This window comes from Grus americana, chromosome 1, assembly GCF_028858705.1.
Source record: "Grus americana isolate bGruAme1 chromosome 1, bGruAme1.mat, whole genome shotgun sequence".
NCBI classification, from domain to species: Eukaryota; Metazoa; Chordata; class Aves; order Gruiformes; family Gruidae; genus Grus; species Grus americana.
The window spans coordinates 67,053,561-67,075,239 of NC_072852.1; the positions used below are offsets into that span (position 1 = coordinate 67,053,561).

The 21,679-nt window shown below is 41.2% G+C and overlaps 1 protein-coding gene across 3 annotated transcripts in view; it reads right to left on the reverse strand.

The window, feature by feature from the left end:
* The window catches only part of FGD4 (FYVE, RhoGEF and PH domain containing 4), a 114,503-nt gene extending 94,670 nt beyond the window's left edge, over positions 1-19,833 (reverse strand). The window contains exons 1-2 of one of the 3 annotated variants that reach the window (XM_054830983.1): positions 19,699-19,833; positions 19,307-19,464 (exon numbers count right to left, since the gene is read on the reverse strand). In XM_054830983.1, coding sequence (XP_054686958.1) covers positions 19,307-19,457 — 151 coding nt within the window. In that variant the 5' untranslated portion in view covers positions 19,458-19,464; positions 19,699-19,833. Of the gene's footprint in view, positions 1-1,594; positions 1,718-19,306; positions 19,465-19,698 lie in introns of those variants that run through there. The other 2 variants (XM_054830991.1, XM_054831012.1) reach the window with 2 other exon arrangements.
* Positions 19,834-21,679: the final 1,846 nt, after the last annotated feature.

Here is a 21,679-nt window from a genome sequence, read left to right on the forward strand (position 1 = left end):
AATTGTGGAACTAAATAGCATAACAGAGACCTCAGTGACATGTTCTTCTTCATCTTAAGCCAGATTTAGAATAGCCTTAAAAGAAATGCCATGGAAAGACTCATTTTCTAATTGAAACCCTTTCTCCATCTTTGATCCTGGCAAACTCGCTCTGACAGCTACAATAAAGCAGAGGTTACTGCCACAAGACGACTATTATGATCACCTCCTAGAAGTTGGCATCCCAGGAATAAACTGAAAAACAGTTCATGGGAACAGCCCAAATGAGATTGGACAAAATGCAAATTCAAGGGCAGTAACATGCCTGACTACTGCACAGGCATCACATACAGTTAATGAAATTATGCAGCAGCCATCTTTCTCAGAGAGGTTTTTTAAATCAAAGAATTTCTAAATCTTGTCTGCCGAACACCTATTTCATTTATCCTTCCACAGCAGCAAGCACTTCACAGACTAAATGCCCCTCCTTCAAGTTATGAGGTGTAAAACCCTGTTAGACTGATCTGTTTAACAAAAATCAAAGCTACATTAAAAAAATGTGAAAATTGTTCTTAAAAGGCAGCTATTGGAGCTTGTAAATCCCACCAAAAAAACCCCCTTGTAATTGTGCACAGACAAAATGTACCCAGAGATACCCCTTGCAATCCACTTTCCTTAAACTACTTCCAGCACTCTTGGAAAACAGGTTATTTATTCTTAAAAGAAAGCATGCCAATTATCCCATGGATGAACCATGCAAGCAGAGAGTGGCTGCTGTAGAAGGTCAATAATGCACTGCAGGAAGGGCAGCATCACTGCTCCCCCTTCAAAGACAGATCACAAGCACTGCCTTCGTTAACAAGTATTGACTACCCTCTCTAATTACTGCATTCTAGACCTCACATTTTCACTGCAGCACAAACCTCAGCTGTCTGCACATGACATTTGCCCAGGTTAGATTTTGCTTTTACTGATAACAATCTGAAAAGGGGCGGGCAAACTTTTTTTTTTATAGATCATACGTACTTGTCGGATTTACGAAAATAGCCACAATACCTAGGAATGTACTCACTGGTGTGAATCTTTCAAATTATGTACCTAAATCTGTTAGTTTGCATGCCTAAAGTTAGAAAATACAAATCCAGTATATAAACTTGTAAATTAGTGAACTGGTTTTTCAGAAGAGCTTAAACTCAGCACCTCATAAAACCAGGCTCTTTAGCTGTTACATCTGTACAGAAAATCCTGGCTGTAGAACAGAGCACTTGCTCTCACAACTCTCAGATTAACCACACTGAGCAATACTTTTGCTTTCCTTATGCATGATTTAGAAACAGACAATCATTCCGAATTAACTACATGTGGGAATTTAAAAGGCTATTTTAATTCTGAATAACATTGTTGGCAGAATAGAATACAGTTTAAATTTTTAGATTTTTTTTTCCCCTTTAACATTCCTAGGTAAACAAATCCCCAAATACTTTTTCCCTTAAACAACCACTACATTAAATATCTGCCTTAAGAAAAAAAGCCCTATGGAAAATGATGAAACCCATACCGTACTCTTACTATTCTAAAACACTTTTTGTCTAATCACAGTGATTTATTTACTTACCAGTGAAGATGTCTAAGAGCATTTGTTAGGAATTTATGGATTCATTTCTTCTCCTTAGGTCAAAAGATACTTCTTTCTACACCGTGCTGACTTCCTGCTCACATCCTCAGCGTCGACACCCAAGGCGGCTGCACAACCTACATGCTGAAGGGCTCGCTGTCTTTCACTTCCTTTTGTGGCTTTGAAGGCCGAAATGAGGGAGAGCGTTTGTTCACCAGAACACTGCGCTTTTTCAGTGACATTAGATATATGCTGCTTTTTCAAAGTGAGAGCTTTACTCCTACCTTCTGATATATCCTCTCAGACTAATTTGCTCCTATCTAGGGATGCATAGGAAGATGTCAAGAACCAACGCAAGCTCAGAACACCTCCCCTGCATTCTTACTGTTGCACTCTGCATGTGCAACACATGCTCCAGAAAGCAGATACTTAAGTGAACGCTAAAAGTCTGGATGAATGGAAAGCACACTTCTGTAGCTACCAGAAGAATATATTGTTAGACTGCACTTCACCATCCCTTATGGAGCAATTTCGTTGCCTGCTGAGCATTGCCTATTATTTCTGTAGGAAAGTCTGAATTGACATCAACAAGTGGTTTTTTTGTCACCCATAACCAAGGGCCATCAAGTATCTGAAAAAGACACCTGATCCTTGCTAGTTTACCTTTAAAATAAGGCATCCACACTGAAAATACATATGAGATTCTTGTAAATATACTTCATCTTACTCTTAGTTATTTGGCTGAAGGAAGAAATTGTTTTCACAGGAGATCCAGGACAGAAAAAACACCACAGCTTCCAGTAATGTCTTCTCATTTTCACAAGTATTACAGTAATGAGATCATATCAAACAGTTTTGGAATAGCCCTGCAGACTGAAAAATCTTGTATTCACTGTATACAAGGTCAATGTTTTTGAAGGATGTCTCTTCACCACAATACTGTCAAAGCAGTCTCAGTATCAGCAGAGCAGTCCAAAAGCAATAGCAAGCAAAGTAGTTCTGGTTTCTCTAACTTAGTAGCCTGTGGTGTGAAAACACCCTAAAAATAGACATAGAAACATCACATTCAATCATGTGCACCATACTCTGAGTGGTTCATACAGCAACATGAAGCTTTAATACTTCTTTGTCCAATAAGATAGAGATATCAATTGACTAAAACATAGTAGCTGCCTCCTATTTTTTGAAAAGAGAGGGAAGGCTACTGATCCTTTAAGGTTTCTTTTGCTTAGGAGACAATTCTGGAGGCAAAACTATACCCATCATACAGATGACAATAAAATAGGTCAAAAATATTTTATCAAAGGAAATACTTGCAAAACCTTCGAAGGTTCATGATTTGTTCCTGAGATGAAAAATACATATACAAATGAGAACATTACAAAGGATACCATGATGGTTTTGAAGAAATAAGTTGTAAAGAGTCTCAATCCTTTCAAAACTGTATTACCTGCTATACAGAGCTGCTTGAAAATAAAATAAAAATTCAGATATTATATTAGCAACACAGACCCAGTATCTGATCAAAATCTTGGACATCTACAATAGGATATTTCGTTTTTTAAATAATTAAACCCTGTAAAATTTTCTGTTTGGAATATCAAGACTTATTTTAATGACACCAAAAAATATTGGGTTTCCATTTCACTTGAAAAATACCCCACAGTTCTCACTTAAAATCCCACAAATCTAAGAACAGCCAGAAAATCTCCAACTGCAGACAAATAGATTTCAATCTCATGAAACGGTCAGCCCATGGTGCCATTGATCTCAGATTACTCCATGTCATCTTGAGAATTATGATCACTGTACTGAGGACTACTGCTGATCGTTCAGCATAATTTAGGAAAACCAGTGCTGACTTTCCCAGTCAGGTCCGCGATTTTAAGTGGGCAATGAGATATACCTGGGATGGATGCAGAGTGATTTTTAAGTGGCTTTAGTATAGCGGCACACTTAATTGAAAACCATGGGTCAGATGTTTTTACTAATTTTGGACATGATATAGTGCAGGATCTAGTGTTTTGGCCTACAATTTGACAAAACAGTCCTAGGGATCATTTGTTCTTATTTAGCACACTTGATAAGTACATCTGCTTCTTATGTTCAAAAAAACCAGCCATTAACTTGTACGTCATTCCTTGTTTTGTAGCTCAGTTGTAAGAGGGAGGGATGGGAGAGGAAGTTGCTTAGACAAATTTTTTTGCCAACCATCAGCAGATTCACTGATGAATTCAGATTCAGAGCAGGACTCACTAAGCTTTCGGAGAAGCCTCTGAAGGCAACTGTGAAATGCTAAGTTACTTAGAGCCTGGAAAAACAAGAAGAAGGTTGCATTTGTACTTCTTTTTGTAAGGGCACCTATTGCCATGGAAGCAGAAAACAAAATGGAGTTTTAGAAAGTGTTTACTATTCTGCATAAGCAACTGCACTCCAGATATGAAAAGGACAGTGCAGGAATTATAGCAAAAGGAATTCTGACAACTATAAGGTTAAGGGTCTTTTTACCAGCGATAATCATCTTTATTCATTTCCACAGGTAGTTCATCCTCAATTCCAAATTTTTGTCATTGATCTCCAGCTCCAAGTTAGCCACTCACAAAGACAGAAATACACAAGTAAATCGCTCTGTTTTCATTCTAGACTTTGAATTGAGGATAGAAAACTAACGCGCTAAGCTACTACTAAATGTGACCATTTTATGATTAATCACCAACTAATCTGTGAAAGGGAGATCTTTTGAATGAAATCTGTGGGAAACAAACCTACATTCTACCTGGTCATATTTCTTTCACCTTGAACATAAAAAAGACCCAGTCTGATTAGATATAAATATACAGGTGATAGATAGCGCAAACACTTCTATTGAATCATAGCATTACCAGGCACAGAATATTTGCAAATGATTCACAGTTAAACTAACCCTTAGAGGAACTAAACCTGGTTTACTGGCTGTAGGTCTGTACTCAAGAGTTTCAAAGAGTTCAAAAAAGTTCAATGTATGAACATCAGTCTTGAATGTGGTTCTTTTCCATGTCAATTTTCTGTTTTGTTAAAAACTACGCCACGTGAGGAGCTTCATCTGAACATACACATAACAGAAGATATAGGGAAGTATGCAAAAGAGTTTGATAACAGACAGATGGGATGATGACAGTACTCAGAGACACATGGACCTGTTGTAATCCATTAGACAGTATGTTCCTCCATATAGTCACAAGCGCTCTGTATACAACCAATACTATTACCAGTTTGCCTTTGTCACTGGGTATGAAAAGCTGAGAACCTCTAAGGAGCTTCTCCAGCTTTTAAAATTATGCCCCTAGCAGCTGCTAAATCAAAACACAATCTGTAGGCAGGGCCCATAATCACTGGGAGGAAGGAAAAACCAGCCCCACTTTGCAGAATCAGAGCCAGCTGGAAATAACAGCAGTATCCCCTGCTGTCAGAGCACAGCACTACCACGGCGGTGACAGCAGCCACCCCACCAAAGAACGGCCGCAAGGGTTGGAAAAATGCGGTGGTCCGACACCTCCAGCTCACCTTCCCCACTGCTGCGTGTGTAGAGCTGCTGTGGCGCACATACCGAAGAGAGAATACACCTGGCTGCAGCCTTCACATTCTGGTTCCAGCAAGAAAGCAATTTGTTACTCTTTTTTTAGTAGAAGTTGGTGGGGAATTCAGTGAGCTGCCACGAGGGAAATAAGGTTATTTTAAATTACTGCACTGACTTTGCCTGCTTGTTTGGAGCCTATTAAGTGCAGGATCCCTATCTAAGCTTGTGTACCAACACCAAGTTAAATATTTATCTGTCAAGACTTGCCTACATATTGTTGGATCTCATACAATGTTTTATTGATATTTGTCAATAAAGACCAACATGCAACTGCTCATATTTTAAGTTTCCATAGGTACCATGTACTAATATTGAATTTTCATATTTTCAACATAGCAAGGCACAGTTGTGTCTGTAAAACAAAATGCTGGAAGTTTTGAAAGATACTGAAGTTGAGTGAAGTTATTTAACTATAAATTACCTTATTAACTTTATTATGTTAAAATTACCTTAACTGAAGTTGAATAAAATACAGGTTTAGATTTCAAAAAATCAGATTCTTGTCACATGTATAAGGTTAGAATATAAAGTTACCTTCATTTTAGCCTCTGATGAGTTGCAAAACACAAGTGTGTTTGTTTATTTCTAAGTGAATTTCTAATTCAAACACCTAAATTAGAATTAATAGAAGTATACACCTGCCTCCTATTTAATATCAGATAAGTGAATCAGAGAGGACATGCAGACATTCTCCACAATCCACTAATCAGGAAACAAACATCATGCCATTATGCATCTTTTCAGAAAGTTATTTTGCCTGTATATTCCTAAATGTCTCTGCTAAGTCCTAATTAGGGAACAGAATAATATTAAAATAAAACCAACAAAAAAACAACAAAAAACAACCAACAAAACTTCCAAGTTAATAGGGAGCAAATAGTAAAAGAGTTGGCTTTATTCTTCTTAGGGTGTTTTTGCTAAAGAAAAGTAAGCACAATCAGTTGAAGGAACAAACCAACCAGCCTAAGGTCACATCAAGAAAAGCCTCTCATTGATTCAATATGCTGTGCAAAAAGGATCTTCAGCTTATTTCTTTTACAGTATAATCATTGTAGGAACCACAACAGCAGAATCAAAAAAGGCAGCCTATAGCAGTTTGCTGCTAAATTAAATTCTTGCCAGTGAATTCTTTGAGCATTTCTTATTGTACCCAGATGGATCTGGATCTCATCATGCTATGTAACATATAAGCAAAATAACAGATGATCATTCTACAGAAGAGATAATTATATTTTGATTATTCATTCCACTTATTCAGAACAGAAAGAGCTTGTTTTCTTTCTACACCATGCTGAGGAGGCCAGGCTCCTGATATATTTCTGGTTTGATCACTGTAATAACAAACAAATGCAAGTCACTGCTGAGTTATCACGAAGATTTTTAATGAAGGTTTCTGACTGCTAGAAACTTGCCTATAATCTATTAAATTATCTTACAATATCAGACATGCATTAACTATTACCTTCAGCATACTAAATTCACTCAATTTACATTTTCTACACAAATCCAATATGGTATGTAAAAGAAAAACTAGCCTTGTCATCAATAGAAAATATTCCAAAGCCAATACTAAAAACCTGGTGACTGCATTGTGTCAGCCTACTACCTTTGGCCTCATGCTTGCAGTAGCCACTGTGCTAACAGAGTAGGCAGGCAGCATTACTTAAACATAGAAGAGGGCAGATAATCCTGAAGAGCAACCTCAGTTCGTGTAGCCCTTTCCCTGTTACTCTATAGACATATGGTAAACATGGTTATATCCCAGGCAAGACATAAAGCATTAACTGAAAGCCTCTGAATGGAGTTAAAAAAAAAAAATCAAGTTAGATGCAGCTAAGAGGCATTGCTCCTGCCCTTTACTTGCTAATATGAAGAACAGTAAGTCAAGCTTCATGTCAGAAAAATAATCGCATTATGCAATTGAAAATGTAATACTTGAAGGTATTAACCATACCCAAACGCTTACATCCAAACTGTATCCATATCCAACCATATCCTAATGCTTCGGTCCAGTACAGTCTATCGAATTACATTAGGGATTAGATTGGCCCCCTGCTGTTTTATACATAAGGACTATTTTTAGATTACCAACAAAAGTGCCTTGGAAGAACCACCTATACTGCAATGCCTAAAGGGGGCACTCCAGTACCTACAGGGGGTCTACAAGAAAGCCAGAGAGGCTCTGTTTACAAGGGCATATAGTGATAGGACAAGGGATAATGGCCTTAAGCTGAAGGAGGGTCGATTTAGATTAGATGTTAGAAAGAAATTCTTTACTGTGAGGGTGGTGAGGCACTGGAACAGGTTGCCCAGAGAGGTTGTGGATGCCCCCTCCCTGGAAGCATTCAAGGCCAGGTTGGATGGGGCTTTGGGCAACCTGGTCTAGTGGAGGGTGTCCCTGCCCACAGCAGGGGGGTTGGAACTGGATGATCTTTAAGGTCCCTTCCAACCCAAACCATTCTGTGATTCTATAATATCCATGATAAAGCCAATGCATTGAGAAATCAGTCCCTTTGCTACAACTGTGGAGCACTGCAGCTGGCTGAAGCAGCCTGTGCAGTAAGAGCCCTGTGAGCTGGCAGACACCTAGCATTAGACACATTCTCCTCAGAGACATTTGTATTTCCTTAATCACAATTTTTAGTTCCTTATTTTCTACATTAGCTTTTGAAGGTGCTCCTTATTTTCCAGGAACTTCTAGGCAATATTTGTGTAGATTGCCATTATGTCCCAAGTGGTTCAAAACTGTCCCAATGCTGTTTGTAAAAATAATAATTAAAAAGTTTAAAAAAACTTCTTTCTTTTTCCTACTGTAGTTTCTGTCTGTAGCAAGCCACCTATGATCTTCTGAACAGCAGCAGCAACAAAAAACCCCACTCAAAATATGGATATCAGACCTCTTTATTTTACATAACACTTAAGTCTCTCAATTGACCTGCAAGGTCAAGGTTACAGTCTCTCAAATTGAACTCCAATTTGCTAACAGATTTTAACTTGTTTTCCACAACAGGATTAAAACCAACCAACCAAAAAAACACCCAACCAACCCACACTAACAGGAACCATGCTACAGTTTAAGGATCACACTCCCCAAATAATTATATAATCATAATTTTAACAGCAGATGATGTAGCATCCACATATAGGAAAAAAAAACCAACAACATAAAAACATAGAGGATTTGCTTCTATTTACTTGAATATGCGTCATTCGAGAGCTTACAGTAAAAATGGAGGTTCTTCATTAGCAGAGGATTACCTAGTTTTATTCTATGTGACTTGTTAGCAACTGCTGTAAAGCAGTTCAGAAGTTTTCATTTAAAGTTTAAACACGCTTACCAGCTATCTGAATTCTCCTGCCTTCTCTCAATGTAAGCCCAAACACCGAGAAAAATAGAAAAAATCCTTAGGAAATAGAGTCCTTTCAGCACCATGCAGTCAGCTTGCAGTCCTCTCGCCTTACTTCTAGCTACTAAATAGCTTCTGTTTTTCTAACCCCCTGTGAACAATACTTGGAAAAAATTCTTATCAGAAAGCTGATTCTGGTTCTATATCCTGAGCCACTGTAAACATTGTATTTTAACTTCAAACAACCTGCCTTTCTACATGTAACCTCCTAAAAAAAAAAAAAACAAACCCAAAAATCCAACTGTAGTACTTCAGATACCTCAGCTCTGCACATTTCAGTTTCCAGCTCTGCTAGCCTTGCCCACCTTTAGTGCTACCTATTATGTCACTGACTATAATAAACATGCAGTCCTTATCAATCTTAGCAAGGATGATTTATTCTCACTTTTCATATTTAAAAAGCAGTTTTCCTTCCTGAAACTGAAGCTAACATTTGACAGTAAACAGCTACTTCATTCGATTTCTTGAAGGAGGAAAAACACTTAGAGAAATTCCTCCATTTCCATCCTAAACTATAGATTCAGGGTGGTACGTGGGCACAAAGGCAGCCCAAATATTAGTGATATGAAGGACTACATCAGAATGAACATATGGGAAAAAGAGAGGGGCAGGAGTGGGGTTTTTTCTTCCAATATGTAGTTTTGTACTAGCAAACAGAGCTCAGCAAAGCACTGTGGAAAACAGAAGACTACTAAATATATGCACTCCCATAGTCTTCACAGAGCACAAGTCATTTACTTCTGCTCATGTCTCTAATCTCCTTCCCTGGGACAAAAGGAAGGAAATAGTGAAAGATTTACTTTTTCCTTTTTTAAGCCAGCATTGGTGTGAGCAATGGTACTCTACACCACAGGGCAGCATAGAGAATTGGAATTTTTTTTCCTGCAGCAAACTCTCCCCAAAATGGCAATCTAATAGAGAATTTCTGTAATTTTTTCCTGATCTGTAGAATCTCCCAAGCACCTCCAGGCAAAAGGAAATAATTGGAAAGCCTGGCACTGCAAAGGGCCAGTTATGACACTTACTGGGCCCGAACAACGTCACTTGAGTTTTCATTTGCGGTGCTGTACAGTCACTTCTCTGCAAGTGAGGGTTTGGATTCTGTAACTTCACCATATTTGAATATTCATTACATCATGCCTAGACACATTAACTGGAAAGGAGTTATGTTAAACTTCTGTGCCCCAGAGCCATTCTCCATGCAGATACTTAGCAGCATCACCAACCCAGTCTTACAGATGCTGGCCGTTTTCCTCTGCCAGCTTTAAAACCACTTTCCTTTTTGAAAGGACTACATTAATATTCTCTTAGAAAACCATAGTGAAAATCATGAATTTTAGAGAATAAGAGTCTAAATTATTTGTATCAAAGAAGTTTTAGAAGAATGTGAAGGCTTTCTGATGTCTCATGTAAGAGGATCATGGTCCTGCCCAGAGCTGTCAAATACTGTGTGCTATTTCAGATGAATGCTGAACACGTATGCCTTGACCCCAGCAGAACAGAAGCAATCAATAAGGGCTTGGCAAATACCTTTAAACATCACTGTTCAACCCTGGAGGGGAAAAAAAGTAATCTGACAATTTGAGATGCATGAGACACCCCTAGAAATACTTTTCAGTTTTCCAAATGATGTAAATATTTAAATCAGTGCATCATAAGACACGTACAGTGAAAGTACTTAATCCCTTTTCCCCTTTTTCATTTATAACTTATCACCTGCCTATATCAACATTTTTTATAAGTTACATGAGGCACGAAAAACAATTAAGATTAGTTTTGATCAAGCTCCAGTCCCGACACAACTGCTGAATGGCACTTAGGATATAACAAAGACGACACGATATTCACAGTAGTAAGATTCACATGTAATGTACCACATTCCAACATCCCAATCGTACTCAGATTTTAAAAAGGTAAGCCTACTTTTTTGTTGCATCTCTATTGCATTTGCTCACAACAACCAAAAAACCCCACATAAAACTAGTTAATTACACCATTAGTATCAGCCACATAAGAAAAGCCAAGATTATGCCGTTAAAAGTTAACAGTTGTTAAAATCAGAAAGTAATAATTCTCCACAGTTAGGATGAACAGACACTTGTTTGTTTAAGCTCTATGAAAATCCTTTGAAGAGGTAACCTATTTGGGTTTTGAAGTTCCTTTAAATTCCTTATTAATACACACAATGTTAATACTGTTCTCATTTCTATGAGCAAAAGGCTTTTAATAGATCTTGTGCACAAGCAGTAAAGTCCTTGTACAGAAAAGACGACAAACACTTAAAGGGGCAATTCTCCACACTGAAGGCAGCCCACACCAGTAGTAGCCAGGTCTCTTGCTGGTTATACGCAGCACTTGGGATGGACTTTTTTCTCCCCCTTTGACTGTGTGACAGGAATGTTATTCTGAAGATACGCTTTATGCTTGATACAGGACAGGAAAAGGATATAAGGAGATTTAGAAATAGATTACGTGCTTTGCTTTTTGGCTTGCTTACACCCTTCCATTCAACCTAACCACAAAAGCCACCACAGAGTGCTACGGCAATTACCTTCTGCTACCTGACCTAGCTTGGCAGTCTCTAAACAGCATGTTAACAGCCAGCTCAGGCATTAGCGTGCCCTTCACTTGTAAGCCTGGTGAGCATGTTTGTCCACTGGATCAGATACAGATTAATGAATTATAAAGAACACTGTTTACTGCATTACCATGCATAACTAAGAGGGTGAAGGTTATTACAGAGCAACAGTTGGGTCAGATTACCAGAACTTGATGGAAGTCAACTTAAAGTTCTGCATTAACGACCACTCTATTTTCTAAAATGGACAATTATTTTTAGCAGTAAACAGATGCAACTTGCTTTCAAATTTAAAATGGATCTTTACTGCATCCAGCTCTAGGGCCCTCAACATAACAAGGACATGGAGCTGCTGGACCAAGACCAGAAGAGGACCACGAAGCTGATCAGAGGGCTGGAGCACCTCTCCTGTGAGGACAGGCTGAGAGAGCTGGGGTGGTTCAGCCTGGAGAAGAGAAGGCTCCGGGGAGACCGTAAAGCAGCCTTCCAGTACCTACAGGGGGCCTACAGGAAAGGTGATGAGGGATTGTTTACAAGGGCATGGAGTGACAGGACAAGGGATAATGGCCTTAAGCTGAAGGAGGGTCGATTTAGATTAGATGTTAGAAAGAAATTCTTTACTATGAGGTGGTGAGGCACTGGAACAGGTTGCCCAGAGAAGCTGTGGATGCCCCCTCCCTGGAAGTGTTCAAGGCCAGGTTGGATGGAGCTTTGGGCAACCTGGGCTAGTGGAGGGTGTCCCTGCCCATGGCAGGGGGAGTTGGAGCTAGATGATCTTTAAGGTCCCTTCCAACCCAAACCATTTTATGACTCTATGATTAATAAATTCACATAGTTCTATATTTAGAATGAAAATAAGCCAAAACACAAATGCTGAATAATTTTATGCACTGATAGCAATTCTCATTTTATTGTATATACCACAAAAATCAGGTGTTTTGCAAAGCCTCCCCTCAAATCACATTTTCACCCAAGAATTTCCAAGCTTTTTTTTTTAAAGACATAAACCCCCTCTTTTTTAATAATTAAGAAGTTATAGGCTTTCAAAGGGCAAATAAAAAGGATCCCCAGGAACTCTTGAAAACCATCCTCAGATGTCTGTCATCCTGCATAACTTTCTTGAATTCTATAGTACTACTAGCCCATAGGAGAACAGTTTGAGTACAAAAGGATTCTGTCCTCACAGATGGAATGTAATTTCTTAGTGATGAAAGTCACTGTCAGACTGAATGAAAAGGAATGTACAGTATGCTTGTATTAAGATAGGGACATTTTGGCAAGAGTCAACTGAAGTAAAGGCTAGCAGTATAATTGCATAAAACTGAAAAAAGTTTCAATTCTATCAAAACCAATTTATTTTTTCTGTATCAGTAACTTTGTTTCAATTCTTAAGTCACCAATTCTGAAGATGAAAGTAATTAGCCAGTAAGTTTCACTTCCTAACTCAATTATTGATGTTAATACAAATAATGCATACATTAATATTCAATTAAGAAATTGGAATATCACAGGCAAGATAGTGAATGGTGGTATGTGAGAGCAAAGAGGAAAAATATTCTGATTACTCACTGCAAGAAGTTGTCATTGACCCCATAAAAAGAAACATCTTCAAATATTATATGCTTTAGCAATTTTACAATTCAGGTAATTTACAGGGTTTGGGGGTTTTTTTAAGTCTGCTGTAGACCCTAACTTTGATTTTTGATTTAAAATACCTGTTTCATGGTGGAAGAGAACCTAGGAGTCTGAAACAACTTCAGCAACTGAATGCCTCAGCCTAGTAGGAAGATAAAGGCTACAAATAACCCTGAAGTAAATAAATAAAAAGCTACCCTACCCCAGCATACTAGCTGGAGCTTGAAGACCACACAGTCCCCACAAGGAACAGCTACCAGTCGGGTCAGGATCCTCAGCCAGAACCAGGAGCAGTGGCAGGAAGCCCTACACTCTCTCCCTCCAGAAGCCACCAGGTACGGGCAGGAGGAGCTGCTCTCAGGTTTGCCCAGATTGAGGCCTCTCATGCTTCACAGAAATAGAATTACAACACCCCCCAGCTACAAGGCTGGGTGCCCTTACAGTAGCTGGAAGTCCCTACCATGAGGACTCGGTCACAACAGCGACCAGCAGAACTAAAAGCCTGGCATGGAAACATCACATGCTCAACTAATAAAAAGCCAAATCTTTAAAGAGGACAGAAGAAATCCAGCCACCGAATCAGTCGGAATTATTTTTAATCATTGGTCACCGTTTTCACTTGCTGATCCTCATCTATATCTGGTAACAGTAGCATCTATTTGAGAGGGAGGGCAAGTGCCTGCAGTTACTCATGAGGGGAAGGCTAGACCCGTAAATTGGCTGGATTACCATCTCTGCTGCAAGACAACATTTGTTCAGAAGTTAGGAATAAATCACATGATTTTACATCTCACACTACAGTCCCACCATGTTTTTTCTTCTTTTGAGGCTATTTAACTCATTTTACATTAACATCTGTGACATGCTTAGAATTAATACTTAGTAACTAACACTATTTCATTGCTCTGCCCTACCTTCTGTCTTTTGCCTCCAATTTTAATTCATTTTATGCTCCATTTTACCGAGTTTCAGTGTAATCAGAGGTGTCAAATTGTTCTAAAACTCATTTAAAATACATTTCTTTACATATCTAGCTTTGCAGACTACTGGAACAGAAAGCCATTTTTTCCCTCATAGAAAAAGAAGTCTCAGCTATAAGATTTGTAGTCAGTAATTTGATTAAAATATTCAATTGATAATAATGTTTTGAAGAAAATCTTCCCAGCATTAATAGAACTACAGGGAAAAACCTACAAGTATGTCATTTTAAAATTTACTTGCTTCATAATTTTCCTTTCCCTCTGACAAATCCTTCATCCTGGGAAGATAATTTGTCCTATACAACAAATGTGTGACACTAAGACATAACAGTGCAAAATACAGTAGTTGGAATGCTTTATCACAGATCACACTGTACCCAAGACGTACTGACAAACAGCGCCAAAGAAAAATACTGCCCAGTTATAAATGGGATTTAGACTGAAATGCTGGGAGATGAGATAGTCCTTCCCCATGACTTAAGAAGTAGGTGAAAAGTCTGACAACTGCAGTTGTAAGCAGAACAGGTATTGACAGCCAAGGGCAAAATAATAGCTGAAGGACAAATCATAACTTCATTTCTCAATATTTGTGTTTTACTTGTCACCCAAAAGTAACACATTCCCTGAGCAAGCTCTCCTCCTCCAATCCAAAATAAATAAATACGATTGGGAAATTTTATCTGCAAAAGCAACTTGCTCCTGTGATTTTGAACAACAAACTAATTTGTATTGTGTATGCAAACTATTACTTTTCAATTTCAGCTATGCCTAAAAGCACTTCAGGAATGGCATTTACCAGCACCTCTGCAATTTTGCCCTCTCGCGGTGTATTCTAAAGAAGCCTCTCCAGCAAAAAGCAAACTTATTTTATTTTCAGCAAATTCACACTGAATTGTAACTCTTCTTTGAAACTCTTTGTGTGTTGTCATTAGCAAGTCAAGCAGTTGTGAATACAAGTTCTAATTTATTTAAGGAAATCACCATCCTGATCACCAGGAAGCCAGTATTACAAAACCAACAACAATTATTGGGTAAAGCAGATGTTGTTTGAGAAGAGCTAAATAGCCTCACCAAACCAACCCAAGACACACATAAGCAACTTTCCTGAATAGTCTATGAACCAAACAGTACATTCTTATTGGCTTCAGAGGGATTATTTTGATCCTAAATATTTGGAGGAGAAGCAGGGGAAGAAAGGAGTAAGAAAACAGTTAAATTATATTCAGGAAGCTAAGTTCCATTTCCTGGCACTTTCACACAACAAGTTTGCTTCAATAGGAGGCCCATGGGATTAATTTGGCCCACAGAAACAGGAAGCTCTCTAATAACAGACAAGAAAATGTACTTTCATGCAAGTTCTGCATAAAGCAATTTTTTATACTTTCCGTCATTTTTGAAGGGAGAGGAATATTTAGAAGCAATTTCCTATATGCTCACCTTCCCCTCTCAGCATTTTCAAGTATCAGCTGTCCTTGAAATCACTTCCATGGCAGTCTGTGACGCATCTACAGATTCCAATCATTGCTTAGATTAGCCCTAATGATCATATAGGTTTTCCCTGAACACACTGTATAGCAATTAGATTTTCAGTCACTGCAGACCAGTCAACAAAATGCAGCAGGTAACACAAAGCCAGGAGCAAGGAGAATGACAGTCCAAAGTCAATTATTTTCAAAAAAACCAAACCAAAACAAAACACCAAACCCAAAACAACAACAATGAAAAACTATCAGACAGGACACAGTTGTTGCTCAAGCTTTTAAAGACTAAACCCCTGAACAATAAAGACATTTTTCATAGACTAAACCAGCATGCTATTAGAGTCTCAGTTATCTCCCACCGCAAGATGGAAACCCAAAAGACTACTGAAGTTTTGTCAACATAATCCCATAAAATCATATTCATTTAACAGGCAGAGATACAGCAGTAGCAGTGGGGAACTATTTTTTTTCCCCTGTCAGTGCTTGCAGACACCTTGCTGCAGTGAATGCTGTCCTGAATGCAAATTACCTCAGCTCCTTGTGGCACACTGCAATGCCTGAGACTGCCAATATACAGTACAATGCCAGCAGACATATATTTAGGAAAAGGGAATAGGATAAAACAGTCCAGAAAGGGTGTAAATTTGCACATCAGCAAACAAAGCAGAGGAACCAGTGCAAGATTTGAATTTCACAAAAAGTTAACCTAGTCTATGTGCTGCAAGGACAGAGGTGACTCTGCTGATAGCAGAAGCAGCTATTTCTTGCTATGAAAGCGAGTTACTCTGTCCTTGTGTTCTGAGCTATGCTTTGACTAGACAGCTAAATCAAGTCAACTAAGTGGAGATAACAACCTTCTAGGATAGCTTAATCCAATGCAGAATCAAAGTACTGCCATGCTCACACTTTGCAGAGCTCTTGGCTTGTGAAAGGTGCTGAACAAGCAAGCAGTAGCCTACACCTGCTTCTTGGCAGATAGCTAATTTTGAGTTAACATGCATATGTGCATTTGAAGTAAAGATCTGTTTGCATCTGTATCAACTCTGAATTCTAATTTAGCAGAAAAAAAGACACCAAATCCACATTAGTTATTCCCTTCAAAAACAAAGTATTAATCATGCTACTCCACTGAACGCTCTTCCCCAAACTGTCTCCAGATATCAGCCTTGACATTTCCCAGCCATTTCAGAGTATCTCTGACGATTCAAATACTCTTTTGTCCAAACTTTAAATTACTGTCAACTTCTAATAAGAAATAATTTTTGCTTTGTCCTGTAGGTAAACACACCAAGCTTTTTCACACTCAAACGTTAAGAAATCCAATTGCGATTTTGCACATGACAATGAACCTGAATGACATGGACTAGAATATGTTGACAAGGAGAAAGATTTTTCTGTCAGAAGTCAGACACTTAGATTTCAATGCACAACAAAAGTCTGATGCTGTAATGAAAACCTTAAGTAGCTTATTTCAGCATTAGAAATTTTTCAAACACCACCAAGAATGGAAATACTTCCAAGATCTGCCATCTCCCAGCACAGAAAACCTGTGATATTCCCTACTTCATCAGGCCAGTATCAAAGGCTCTGATGAAACTACTGAGTGTACAGGAGTTACAATAGGTCTTAATAAGCCTTCTCATTAATTAACACACAATTTACTAGTCTGAGAAGTGTTCTGATATGCTTGCCATACACATAATCCAGATTTTTTCTAATGCACTTTTAAGCAAATATAGCTCACGCAATATATCCAGTTTCTCCAGTTGCTTTCCAGATACAGATCTGAGACAATTGCCAGAGTCCTGTCTCCAAGCAGTAACGTAAATAACTAGCATATTTCACAACTCTTGGCAGAGACAAGGATTGGAGATGTGTGGGCTACACTAACGCCTCCTTCCCCCTAAGGTTTTCAAGCAGGTCAAAGGCATACTCCTGCGTTAGAAAACTTCTTCTAAATCCAGTTAGTATTTTGTAAACCAGAAAAGTGTAAACATCTGCACTTTTTTTTTTTTTTTTGAAAGGTGGAAGAACACACCCAGCTTCATGTTGCACCTGAGGGTTAAAGTTTATACTTGCAGAATCAAGGCAGTCTGATCACCTTTTAACAGCAACAGAAGCAAGTGCAGTCGCATTCTGACTACAAAGAACAGAGAGGGAGGCTATGAAGCTCTCCTGGGGTCAGAGGATGCTGGAGCATGTGCTGCAGTGGCCAGTGCCAACAGGAGGAGCAGAGAGGGAGCCAAAGTCCCACCAAGAGAAAAGAAATTGTTTGTATACGCAAGGTTTCTTCACCTAATTTTCTAGGAGAAATGGATTATAAATGAAAAAAGGGAAGATTTATGTACTTACATGAGAAAAGCTAAAAATCATCACCAAATCTCCCTTTTATTTCCCACATCTTTAGGAATCATTGCCTTATCTTAATTTTGTGAGTTTTTCATATTGCAATCACAATGCAAGAAAGTACTATGAAGTTGGTTATCGCAGCGCAGGGACATCCCATAAGCAGCACGTTGGTCCTGTCACGGCCCTCACAATGTTCCTGCCATCCAAAAGCCACAAGAATGCACATACTGAAAAGCTATGCATTGCACATATGTTTAGTAAATACAAGCCACCCAGGGGAGATGGTGTGCGCACAGATGAAAAGAGCAACAATAACAGATTGTAGATGAGTATGAAACTGTTACCCAGGAGTGTAAGGTAACAGTGAGCAACTGCAGAACCCTAATGAAACAGAAAACACAGGGTCCCGGTTGTAAGTGTACCTCTATTATAGGAGAACGAAATCCATTAAATCTACATACTACAGCTATAGCTGCCAATCCATCTTTCCCAATGTAAAAATGCAAATAAGGCCTTGTGAAAAAAAATCCCACCGCCAATAAAAAAATGTGGGTTCATGCACATATCCAAAGTCTTTACACATTAAAGCTAAGTTAAGCATACTATGAACAGCATCATGATAGTCTGTTCTTATCTGTGCATACTCACTGCTAAATTTAAAGCAGGTCTCTCACTGGGGAAATTGTGAAAAGACAGTCCACAAGCAAAACATCCCCGTCCTTATATTTGACATGTCATCATTCCTAACAATATAACAAGCATATGTCAGAGATTTCAAGCTTTATTTCATCCACTTTGTCCTTCCACATCCATAAAACCAAGCTCCTGTGGCAACACAAGCATGAGCACAGCGTGTCACACCTGCTATCACATCACAGAGTCTCCGGGTTTAGACGTATAAATGGGCGTGTGCATTAACTTGTTCATAAGCAACAACCTTCTGAAGTTTGGATGTTATGATACCTTGGCTATGCTGGAAAAATAAGTTAACACAGATAACCAGCTGACCACTCCTTTTTAACAGGACTGCATTAATGTTGTAGCAGCTGCTTTGTGGAGTGTAACACATCAGTCTAACGCAGGTTTGTCGCTGAAGGGGGCAAAGACAGAGGCATGGGTCTGTTAGAGGAGGAAGACTGCTTTCCTGCCCGTCTAAGAGCTGTTAAAAAGTACAACTTAAGAACGTTTCGTGCCGAGATGGGGGCTGAGGGTACGAGCTGGGCTACGGCCGCCCCCGGCTCCGAGGTTCCCCCCAGCTCAGCCCTTCCGAGAAGCGGCTCCACGGCCTCCCGCGGGGGCGGCTGTCAAGCCCTCATCTTCACCACACAGGCACTCACGGCAGAAGCTGATCAAGGGAGCCTGACTGTGATGAGAAAACACAACCGTGTGTTTATACAAACCGCCCGCTGACAGCCCCAGAGGAAGCCCGTGGGAGCTCGCCGCGGGAGTCAGCCTACACCGAACCCGCACGGCAGACCGAATCGGGCAGGACGGCGCTGCCGCCTTCCCCTCTCCCCCCAGGGCAAGGCGGCCCCAGGCCTGCCCGCTGGCACTCCCCTGTCTCCCCTCCGGCAGTGGGGCGCTTCCGTGCGCCCCCGCAGCGCCGACGGGCTGATGACGGGGCCGGGGGAGCGGCCAGGGCCGAGAGAACCGTTAGGACCGTTACCTGCGGGCATCCTCCAGGCAGCCGCCCCCGGCGGGGGTCGCGCGGGGCAGGTGCGCGCTGCTGCATTGGAGACGGCGGCCAGGGCGGCGGCGGGGCTGGATTTCCTGCGGATAGCTGCCCGCCTGAAGTGCGCGCCCTCGGCTCCGCTCATCCTCGGGCCGGGGGAGAAACAGAGAGAGGCAAAGTGAGAGAGAAGCAGCAAGGTCCTCAGCACCCCTCCCGCCTCGGGGGTGGCAGGGCCGGCATAGCCCCAAGGGCAGCGCCTGCCTGCCTGCCTCCCCGCCCACCTGCGCCGCGGTTCCGGCCCCTCACCTGCCTGCCACTCCCCGCCCCTTCCCTCCCCCGCCAGCACCTGGCTGGGCGCCTGCTCCCGCCTCCCTGCCCCGCTCTACCTGCCCAGCAGCCGCCGGTCCCGAGTGCGGCCCCCGCGGCGAGCCCCAGCCCTTCGCTGCCCGTCCTGTCCCGTCCCGGGGCTGCTCGACAGCTTCCCCGAGCCGGGCACCCACGGGCCGGCGGCGCAAGTTCCCCCCGCGGCCCGCGCAGGGAAGTGGGCTCCGCGGGCTCCGCACCTGCTCTGCTTCCTCCCGGCCGGTGCTAAGCCTCCCCGGGCCCCGCCCTGACCCTGCGGGGACCTGGGCCCGTGGCTAACCCCACTGCGCCCCACTTATGCTCAGCCCCACCGTGTTTGTAGGCTGCTTTCTCTCACCGTTCACCTCTGGAATGCCTTCCCTGGAAGGAGGCTCAATTCCTGTAAGATTTATCAGCGTACGTAAAAGAAGTTGGCTGTAATGCAGTCCCCCTCTTCCAATGAGAAAATTTGCAAAGATATCTGAGTCCTAGCACTTAAAAGTGAGTTTTGATGCCAGGGATGGAGCTGCAATACTTGCATTAATAATAACTCCAGCTGAAATGGTTCATTCAGGCCAAAGCTGTTGCCTCTCTAAATTTTAATCAGTGTTAACTGAGAAAGGCAATCAGAAGATTATGCTGCTGCGTGAGCTGGGAGGAGGTTCATTATATAGGAACAGCATCTGAAAGCACCTATTTACCTGCTTAACTGGGACATGATGTTTCAAGGCAGAACGTCTCCACCTGTGCCACCATGAGAGTGGGTAACAGCAGTCTACGGATGCAGGATAAGACCTTTGAGTCTGTCAGGGAGCCTGATGTGGTGCAGTTAGTGGCAAACCAGATGCGAAGTTGTGTTCCTGCTACGTAGGGATTTCCTGGGGTTTGGAAACCCCAGGTTTTAGGGCTTCTTTAAAAGATGGGCTCCTTTTTTGTAACATGCTGCTTCATTTGCCATCAGCCATACTTGGAGTATTTCCTCACAAAAGAGAGGGAGTGCAATCAGCTACACTCCAGGGATGTTCTCCCTTTGGCGATGGTCCAACGCAACTTTTAGTTGCCAGAAAGCCGTGAATTGCTGGGGCTTGGAAGAATATTCTGGGGAAGTACCACTCTGCACTTGCCCTGCTCTTATGGGTTTTTTTGCCGCTGTTATAGATGGGAAGTGGGCAAGAGAGACCTTTCATTTGATCCATACAGCCATTCTTATGTTCTTATATCTTCAGCAATAAGATTTTATGGACTGCTCGGGCAAGCTGCTGACTTTGCAACTTCCTTGTCTCCCGAGGGATGAGGATACCTTTCGTCAGCACCCACAGAGTCATGCATGCAACATGGTCACATTTGCATGGGGGAACCACATGATGGGGCATCACCCTCCTCCAGAGTCCTGTGCTACAGTGCAAGGCTCCTGCTGAGTTCCTTCCAGCAGGCTTTCTTGGCATGCAGGACCCAACAGTAACACACCTCCTCCTGATGTCAGGGGACCACCCGTGTGAGGCACCAGCTGTGTCTGACCCACGGGAGGCAAGGCAGCAGAGAGAGGCCGTGGTGGTGTTATCCATACCACACATGAAGCAGCAAAGGATTTTGAGGAGGAAGTCAAATGTGTGGGTCTTCTGCTTTTAGTGTTAGAGAGCAGGTCAGCAGCGAGCACAGGGGGGAACTGATGCAGCTGGGACATCTGCCATCATATGCCAAGGATCTCACTCTTTGTGAAATCATCCTCTTCCAGAAGACGGTTGATATCTTACAGCCACCCCTTTCATTTTCTACTAAAAATGAGTCAGCTAGATCACCTCCTGGATTTTATTTGTGTGCTTGCAATTGCAAACATTAAGTTCTACTTTTCTAAACATACAAAAAAGCGGTGACTCAGAGGTAAAAGACTGATTTATTTCCTGACTTCAGTCACCTGACCTGGGCTGGGCACATGGAGATGAATACACCTATGATGAGCACTAGTACCTGCTGACTTTATTGCAACAAGCTAGAGATTCTTGTAAACTTTAGCTCCTTACAGTT